Raw genomic sequence first — 9,481 nt, 5'->3', positions numbered from 1 at the left:
TCCTCTCGGGGCCCCGGGCCGGGCTCTGAACGGGATCGCGGCGCTCGCCGCAGCCTGTCCGCGCCCTCCAGCTCTGGGTTCTAGCCTGAGCGGCATGTGCTTCCCCAGGGCCTCTGTCGTGCCCGGCGTCCGGAGGCCTCTTCGGGAGCGGGGCTCGCCCTGTCCGCGCCGGCCGGCTGGCCCGCCCGCCTCTGAGCTCATGCCCACTTGGAATGCCGGCCCCTGCTTTCTGGGTGGCTCCCGTGTAACAGGTATGATGTCAAGTGTGATGCTGCTGCTACAGTGACTAAGCCAGCCTCCTTTGGCGCAGACGCGGTAATCCTATCTGTGCCGCTAGCGCGGGGTTTCAGAGTAGGGCATCTCATAATCAGGTCACATTCCGCCGAGGCGCCTCCATCCATCTCTCCCGAAGTCGGGAGATCCGAGAGGGAAGGAGACAAATCCTTGCTTTGCAAGAGGGGGAGAGGAAAAAAGACCAGGCTCGGAGATGAGAGCCCCGGGCTGCTGTCTGGTGCCACTGCTGCTGTTGGCTCTCGCCTTGGCGGAAGGGGACAGCAAAGGGGGTAAAGACGGAGACCATCCAGGCAATTTTATGGAGGACGAGCAATGGCTGTCTTCCATTTCTCAGTACAGCGGCAAGATCAAACACTGGAACCGCTTCCGAGACGTGAGTCTGCAGCCTAAACCCGGTAGCATGAAGTCCACCCTGGCGGAGGGCAGGCAGGCTGTTGAAAACCAAAAATGAGTGCAGCGGGGAAAACCTGTGCGAAAGAGACGCTGACGAGAGCGTTGCTATCTCTACTCTAAATGGATCCCTAAAATACACGGGGCGCCCTTGGTGGTCGTTGCTATAGGGAGGAGAGATTTAAATACGACTGGGCAGGCTTCTAATACCAGGGAGCTGAGTACGAACTAAACGCTATTTATGGGAAAAATTAAATGATTCCATTTGCAAAGCTGTTTAATTGTGCGCTAACTAGAGACTACCAGGAATTCATTCGGGTGATGGAAGCCAGAACAGTGTGTGCCTCGGCTAGGCAGCAGTACCCGATCGCATTAGATTGCACGGGGGCAGGGCGAGCTGGGCTGAAGGTGGTAACTCCCTTTGCAAACGGTGGCCTTTAATTAGAGGAAAGGGGAGGCTCGGAGCAGCCTTGCAGCTGGGGCAGCTCGCTGCGTCGTTCGGTGGAAAACAAAGCCGTTCCAAAGTGCTCTTAGGAGTTTGCAACGGTGCGTCTGGCAAGGTTATATGTGGCTGCTGGGCCGTTGTTAATGAACACCTCGGTGCGTAGACCTGTGCGTTGAGATGAACTGAGCAAGCGTGAATGTGTGAGGTTGAAAATACTGCAGACAAATGGTGGCGTTTTTATTGACATGTGTTCCCCTGCTCAGTTACTGCCTGCACATAATTACTCCCGAGCTGTCTAATGCTAGCGACTCCACATACTGCTGCTTCTTTCTCATTATATTATTAGATCCACAATAACGGTTTCCGGATGGCGGGATCAGACAGCAAAATGACAGACAAAATCATTAAGAAAGCGAGAGAAAAGTAGGAGGGAGCCAAATGGAAAAAATCATGCGTGCAAAAAAAGCAGCAAAATCCAGGTGTCAAAACAAAGCCCAACATGGAAATCGCTTTTTCTCTCCTGCGGTTTTTTTTTTAAATAAAAGGTTTATACAGTGTGCTAAGTGATAGATTGGGGTAGGAGAGGAAATAATAGCTCGGTCTGTCCTGCGCCCATTTTTCATTCTTATGTGCAGATTTCTCTCTCTGTGCAGGGTGGAGGCTGCAGGGAACTTAAAACCCGATGATAGCAACCAAAATGTGTTATAAGGAAGTGTCCAGAGGAGTCTGCATACGAGCAGAGTTATCGTGGAAGGAAAATGTATTAGACTTCGATAACTTGCAATTTTAGGGATTTGTTTAACTATACAGCTGATGCTTTCTATATTCTGCTCTGGGTGATGTGTGGACCCTGATTAAACTATTTGCTGCTCCTAAGTATATTTGTCAGCACAAAGTAGGGTGTGTTTGTTTCTTTATTTTTTCTTCTACATTTATTTTTTTTCTGTTTTACTTTTTGTTAATGTTGATTAAGATAAATTAAGAAGAAAGGATCATAGCTTCTTCTCTGGGATCTGCTGGATTGCAGTGTAAATATGAATTGTTCTATAAGCCCCTTCTGCAATCACAAAAGAGGAAGCCCTCTCCCTATATACCTTTGCAAGTGCTTAGTAATTAGAAGGCAGAATCAGAGGTTTCCTTTCATTTGTGTTTATGCACTCCATTTCCGAGCACCTGTAGATCACTGGGGAAAATGCATGAGTATTTTTCAACAGAGACTTTACATTTTTTCCCCTTGTTTAAAAAAGCTCAGAGGTTGTAAGGATGACAGATCTACAGCTATGGGGACTGGGAGCAGCTGTAGTTTCACTTAGAGGCTATTACATTAGAAGGAAAAGCAACTGGATTTAGTAATAAAACTTGAAAAAGGATTATGTTTTTGCTCTCTTGACACCATTTCCCCCGCTTTCTGAAACATTTAGTATAATAATAGGCACTAACCTTGCTTATATGCTGAATGTATTAATTGCCATCTTCTAGCAGTAGAAGTCAACAACCAGATGCAGTCCCCCTTTCATTGATGGTATTCTCAGGGAGGTTGTGGGTGGACTTGAAGACTGAATACATCTTTTCCAACTCTAATTTCTATGACCTTGTGGACAGAAACTGAGAAGAAAGGGGCTAAACCCATGGCTAATGCTAATAGAGGTTTGGTAATGGCCTGATCCAGATATAAATAGCCACAAATTGTATATTAAAATTATTTTTAATGGAGGCAAGTGACTAAATATCTGAACAATTTTCCTGGTGGTTCTTCAACCCTTTTACTGCAACATGTACTGTTGAATGTAATGAATTGAATGGTCTCAGGTAATCTCTGCAGAAGAGCTGTCATAACTAGTTTTCAGAGCTTATCCCTGGCTCTGGAAGGAGAGAGACAGGTGATCCCATCGGCCATAGTACGGGTTTTAGTCAGGTTTGTGTGAGGATGCTAACATTGCAGTGACTACTTGAATCTTACTAACCTGTCCTACAAGTAATTCAATGTTTTCAGTTCAGGGCATTGCTAATACAGTAACTTTCACAATTACATCTAGTCAATAGTAATCAGCTGTATTTAGTCTATTTTAGACTTCAATTTTATTTTGCTACGGTCCAAGACAAGTTCGAGTTTCTACTACCTCTTAATGATTATACTCATGCATTAGTTATTGATTTCAGAATATCTTACTGCCCAAGGAATTCAGTTTGTAGTACTTTGTGTAAGAGTAAAATAAATCTGGTATAAGTCATTACTGAGATGAACATAGTGGATCTTGTTCTAAATGCCACTGGATGTTGTTCATGTTTAAAACCAATATATGATATAGGATACTTGGCCATTTCTGCTCAAGACTAGAGCAGAGAAGGTTGTTGCAAGTCAGGATTGGGGTACTTTGTCAGAACAATGTGAAAACCTGGGATTAGAATAGCAGGTGGTCTGGAAAATTAGGATTCTGGTGCTTTGGCAGAGTTATGTGGGTAACGCTCATGCACACATCTCACATGCTGTGTTTATTTAAAGGTATTGGTCCCTCACTTTCTAAACACCAAATGAGAACATTAATAAAATTCATGGGTAAATGAATTAACCAGTAAATGCTGTGTGCAGTTCTGTCTGCAGAAGAATAGTGCCCTGTATCTTACTGACAGTGTGTAGGTTATTGGGTCTCCCATTTCAGTGGCTTTATGTTGAAAGGCTAATATATTCTTGATGCACTTAATGCTCAAGAAAGGAGTGACTAGCAGTCCTGATGAGATATTAAAACTGAACACACTGTGTGTATGTGAAGGTTTCCTTCACATGGTGCAGCCAATGCACCTCTGTTCTGGTCTGCAACACTTGCGTCCCTTCCAGTCTCAGATCTCTCCTGAAGGGAGAGGCTCCGATATCCTGCAATGCTTGACAGGGGAATGTGCATTTAGAACTAGAGTGATCACCAGAGTCATTTCACTTGTGACCTATATTCGAACCCAGGTCTTTAGGGGTGAAAGTTCCCTGATGGCTGAATTGGCTGTTAAATAACAGAGTGCAATTTTCTTGTAAGTCTATCACTTGTGTGGATGTTTGTGGAATAATTTATGAGTTAATGGACCAGCATTTCCCTTCTTGATATCAAATCCCAGAGAGATTACAAATAAAAGCATTCAGGGTGAATTATCCTAGTACTTAGGGTCGGATGTTTATGTCTCACAAAGCTACAAGGATTTCACAACTCATTGCAGCAGTCAGGCTGTATTCAGGAGATATACAGGACAGATCAGAGGTGTGCAAGGGAAGCCTGTTTATTGCTGTGCTTGGATCTGCAAGCACTTTCATTTAAACATGAGCGCCTACATTAATTCAGACATTCTCCTTGCCAAAAAGAGGACTCTGCGGCAGTCCTTAATTGGTGATGAAAGAGTGCCAGGACAGTATTCATAACTGATGCGGCAGGCTCCGAGGTGAGCTGCCAAGTGTAGTGGTGCTGAGGCTCAGCCTGACAAGCCCCAGCACAAAGTAAGGACTGTTGTGTTCCCATGAGATAATCCCAGAGCAGTGCATGGACCGTCCTTTTCCAGTTGCAGCCCTGTGTATGTGATTATGAATATGCATGCATCAGAGCTCTGTGTGAGCTGCTGGGGGTTAACTTCCTGTTAAATAAACCAATTACTTTAATAGCTAAAAAGAGAGGATAAAAAGAAAGGGGTTTCCCTGTTAAATGCCTTCCCCATGGAGACCTAATATAAATACAGTCCAATACAGGACTGATAATTGCCACTTGGAGTAACTTGTTAATGTGTTCACATCCCTACTTGCAGTTTGTGCATGTCTACATTTGTACTCACTGGCAAACATGGTAGTGCTGGAATGGATGCCTATGTGGACAGGGGTTTGTGTTTCTTTTCAAAGTTGCTTAGGCAGCCATTGAAATCCCATTCTGCTATGCCCATGGACTAAATTAAGCACTGAAGCAATTTTCAATAATACTGATAGCTAGCCTGGATTAATAAACAAGCCCTTGAGAGTTTATTTCTGCTGAGAAATAGTGTACCCGATGAGTCACAATTAGCTATTTAAATGGCAAAGAAATTCTAACTAAGTTAGCTAGTGTATTGAACTCTTGTTCTCTAGTGTAGGATGCAAACTAACATGGAGATGAGACACAGGATGAAAGGAAACAATTATTTGGCAGTGAAAAATCCTTCCTACTGTGTTCCCTGCACCACAGCTAGAACAAACTCAATTGTTCTTGCAGTTGTTTGGGAATTTGTTTTGCTCTATTTGTTATTGTGCAGTGTCTCTTCCTTTCTTTCTCTCTCTCCTTGGGGTGTCTGTGCTGATCCAGTCTGGTTCTCAGAGGCTATGCATCATCAGAAAGCCACACCTGCATAGAACTGCCAAATGCTGCAGTATTACTAATCATGACATGAGAATGAAGGCTATTGATTGAGATGAAAATAACCACTTTGTCAGACCAAGACAAATTCCATTCCTCTACCCAAGATCAGCATTCTCACTGCTTTCCCAGTGTTCATTTCTCTGCTTCTTTGATTTAGCCAGAGAAACCAAACCCTTCAACCAGGATATGCTTCTGAGCAGAATGCCCTCTGAATTTTAATGAGGTAGAATACTTGCCAGTGATGATTTGCACTGCATCAGGACACATGTTTTCTGTGAATGGGAATATCAGCTAGAGAAGAAAAAATATCAGTGTGCCATAGATTTTGGATTCTAAAACTCTAGGGCTGCTGCAGGCTTCTTGGGCAAGAACTGTTTTGTGCAAGGGTTCTTGCACAAAAGATCTTGCACAAGAGCGTGTCCAAACTGCCATGTGCTTTTGTGCAAGAGATGTGCTTTTGCACAAGAATGTCCATGGCAGTGTGGACGCTCTCTTGCGCAAGAAAGTTCTGATAGCCATTTTAGCCATAGGGCTTTCTTGTGGAAGACAGCCCTGTTGCCTGTCTACACTGCCTTCTTGTGCAAGAGGGCTTATTCCTCCTGGGGAGAGGAATAATTTTTGCGCAAGAAGCCCTCTGTTCCGATGCTTTACTGTAAATTTACTTGCACAAGAACACGTGTACAGTGTAGATGCTCCACGAGTTTTTGCGCAAGAACGGCCATTCTTGCGCAAGAAGCCTGCAGTGTAGATGTAGCCTAGGTGTTCTTTCCTACTGGAATTACAAACCCAAGTGATGCCCATATTACTGCTGAACTGTGACCCCTAGTGCAGTTTCGGAATGATGCCAGGGCTGAGCCCCAGAAGTTCCAGTAGGAACTCCCTGCCTGGTATCTCTTGTGACAGGATGTCACTTATAAAGGACTGTGGACTCCCTAGTCCTGGCAATTAAATTCCCCCTCACTGTCCATACAGACACTCAACCCTTCATTAAAATCTTCACTTAACCTAATCTTAATGTTATATTGGTCATCTCAATCTTGTCTGCCTTAGTTAAGCTTGGAAAGTCACACTTCTGCCTGTAAATACAAGGACAGAGACATGTGTAAGCACAGAGACCAGCATAGAGGTCCTGATCTGCCTATGGTTTAACTTCCCTTCCCCTGTAAACGGGAGTATATTGAGCATATGGCAGGACACTGTAATCTTTGCAGTCATCCTCAGTTTAAAAGGTGAGGGCTGCAAAGACTGTAAATTGCTCAAGCCAGCTAACTGTGTTGAAGTCTCCACTGATGCATCCTGGATTGCCTGTCACCCTGCTTCCTTCACAATATTGAAAAGAAGAAGATAAATTAAAAGCAAAACATCCTAACACTTGCAAAATTAAGCCCCTGAAAGTCAGATAATTCTAAAATTTAGGATCTTTCTTTCAACATCATCTCATCCACACTCCTCTATAATTTTGCAGGAGGAACCTTAATTTGTGGGATTTTCTGATTTTGCAGTCCCAGTATCCTAGTCACACTAATTATGTTGCTTTTATTATAAATAGAATATTCAGGAGAAGGATTTTTATAAAGAAAACTGTCGAGGCAAATCTTTGAGCCAGATCTTCAGTTGATAACATGTAAACCTGCTCAGTGCTATTATACCAGTGGAGCTCAGTCAACTCAATCATAAATGTGAGCTCAAGTGTGTCCCCAGTCTGGCCACTAGCCATTACCCCAGTGGGAGACAGCTGGGGCATTTTGGTGAAATTGTAATGTCAGCCAGCCTGGGGAAAGTTATCAGTTGTCACTGGTGGCCTCAGGCACAGACTGTAGCCCTTCTTGTTTGCACTTGTACCTTCATAGCAGGATAGTAACGTCATCTATCACACAATTATTTTTTAGCCATTCAAAATGTTCACTGACTAAATCGCCCAGTCCTTATAACTTACTGAACAATGTATTATACAATAGTCTTTGTAATATACATGATAAAATAACATTAATGCTACATAGAGGCACAAAGCTGAAATTGTAGAAAGTCAGCTAAACAGCAAATGAAGATTTCTACAGTATCTGGCTGCATTGTGCATCTGGTGTGAAATGAACTTGTGGCCTATGTCTGGTTCCCAAGGAAAAGTGTAATAATAGAATACTATCACAGCTGACATTAAGGGCCTGTCTATCCTGTGATAAACCCCCTTGGATGACCTGTAGCAGCTCGTTTTGGCTCTTAGGAGGTCAAACTGTGGGGCTATAGAATTGCAGTGTAGACATTTGGGCTAGGGCCAGTTATATCAGTGGAAATTACAAAAGCAAACAAATACCCCTTACAATGATGCCAGTTGCCTCATCAGCACATTCCTGCCTAAAATGTGAAATTCTGAGGAATTGAAAAGAGTTATTTTCTTTTTCCTTTAATTTTCCTCCCTGTGTCCTTATTCTGCTCTAGAGCACTTAATGGTTTCCCAGTCAGTGACTTCCCTCATATTCCACTCCCTAGTTAGGAAGTATCTGAATATTTAATAATTTGCTGGGACAATCCCAAAATCCCTGTCAATCATGAGGAGAGTGTTGTGTTAAGAATGAGCAGCAAGAAAGCGGAAGGATCAGAGTCTCCCAGCTCGCAGCTGCAGAGAGACACGTCCAGTTTTTTGTGTTAGGTGACCCTAACATATGTTGTTTGAGTTTGTCTCTAGACCTGCTACACCATGATGACCACAGAATTGTGTTGGCTAGACTATCACGATTTTGAAGAGATTCCTACTATTTTTCATTGCTTGAGAATCCTGCGAGTCCTGTTGGTGGCCTATTTGGCAGGGGATCAGAGGCACCGGTCTCTCTACACACTGCACTTTGGCCTTAGTTTCCAAACCTGGCTAGCAGAAAAGCAAAAGCAGAATTTGCATTCTATTTTATAGTCAAGTTCAAGGGGCCCTAAGGGATCTGAACCTGTATATTTGGATGTTAACTGGTAACCTCTTGTGAGCAAAGCAAGATCTTAGGAAGGTGGGACCCGATCAATAACTAGTCTTTCCCTCCGTGTATTAGTTAAAGCCCTTTGGCCTCAGAGCTTTGCCTTCCTCCGTTCCCCAGTTCTGGTTGCACAGGGGAATATGATCATTGACACTAACTGTGTGAGGGCTTTCTTGCACTGCCCCTCACCTTCCCCCAACTGAAAACTAGTGTCAAGGGAGGAGCTCACACTTTTAATTCTGGGTTTGCCACCCTCCATTTAAAGCTTCCTTTCTTAGTGGTGTCATACTGTCACGCTCCCTTCTTTAACAAGGTATTGAGGAACAGGCATACATTGAAGAAACTCTGGGTTAGAGAGGATTAGTCATGGTATGTTAGATAGCAAGGGGTGTGCTGGGGAGGAGAGATTGCAGTAAATTCCAGCCCCAATTCTGTGGGGACAAAACAGGTCATTGCTGTGCACAAGCTAAAGACTTATGTGTTTTGGTGATTGTGTGTTCACTGCATGTTGGGGTGTGTTGTTCATAGGTTGGGCTCTGTTTTTTGTATGGCTTATAGGTGCTGGGATGTTGGGGAGAGTGTCCCTGTCAGGTATTTTCGGGGGGTTTCATCCATCATTGTCTCTACTGTTCAGATTCTCAGGCGCTCCTATAAGAGTATAAAATTAGCTGTGATAGAGGGGACAAGGGGGTCCCATGTAGACACAGAGTTGGGATTTATCTGTGAGAGACACAGTAGATGAGGACATGCCTCCAGAGCTTTATGTTAACGAGGGGAAAGTGGATGGATCATGGACTCAGTCCATGAGCTGACAGTCATGAGATACGATGCTCTTAGGTAATAGCTGTCAAAGATTCTTGAAACCTATTCGATTGTTGAGTCCATCTCCTGAGAGCAGGCATATATGATGTCATACTTGATCTTGGTGAAGAAGCTGCAAAAATCTTTTCTCTGTCCTCTGCGTTATTTACCACCTCTCCCAGCGTAGCGTGGCTTACGCATTTAATGAACATTCTGTGACTCCCAGACCA

General features: G+C 43.8%; 1 protein-coding gene across 2 annotated transcripts in view; it reads left to right on the top strand.

Annotated features, from left to right (window-relative positions):
- The first annotated feature begins 293 nt into the window (after positions 1 to 293).
- The window catches only part of SPOCK2 (SPARC (osteonectin), cwcv and kazal like domains proteoglycan 2), a 57,888-nt gene continuing 48,700 nt past the window's right edge, over positions 294 to 9,481 (top strand). The window contains exon 1 of one of the 2 annotated variants that reach the window (XM_006122773.4): positions 294 to 667. In XM_006122773.4, coding sequence (XP_006122835.1) covers positions 488 to 667 — 180 coding nt within the window. In that variant the 5' untranslated portion in view covers positions 294 to 487. Of the gene's footprint in view, positions 668 to 689; positions 1,285 to 9,481 lie in introns of those variants that run through there. The other variant, XM_075935001.1, reaches the window with a different exon arrangement.

The sequence above is a fragment of the Pelodiscus sinensis genome, chromosome 8 (assembly GCF_049634645.1).
Source record: "Pelodiscus sinensis isolate JC-2024 chromosome 8, ASM4963464v1, whole genome shotgun sequence".
NCBI classification, from domain to species: domain Eukaryota; kingdom Metazoa; phylum Chordata; order Testudines; family Trionychidae; genus Pelodiscus; species Pelodiscus sinensis.
This window is presented reverse-complemented; position numbering and strand designations above follow the sequence as displayed.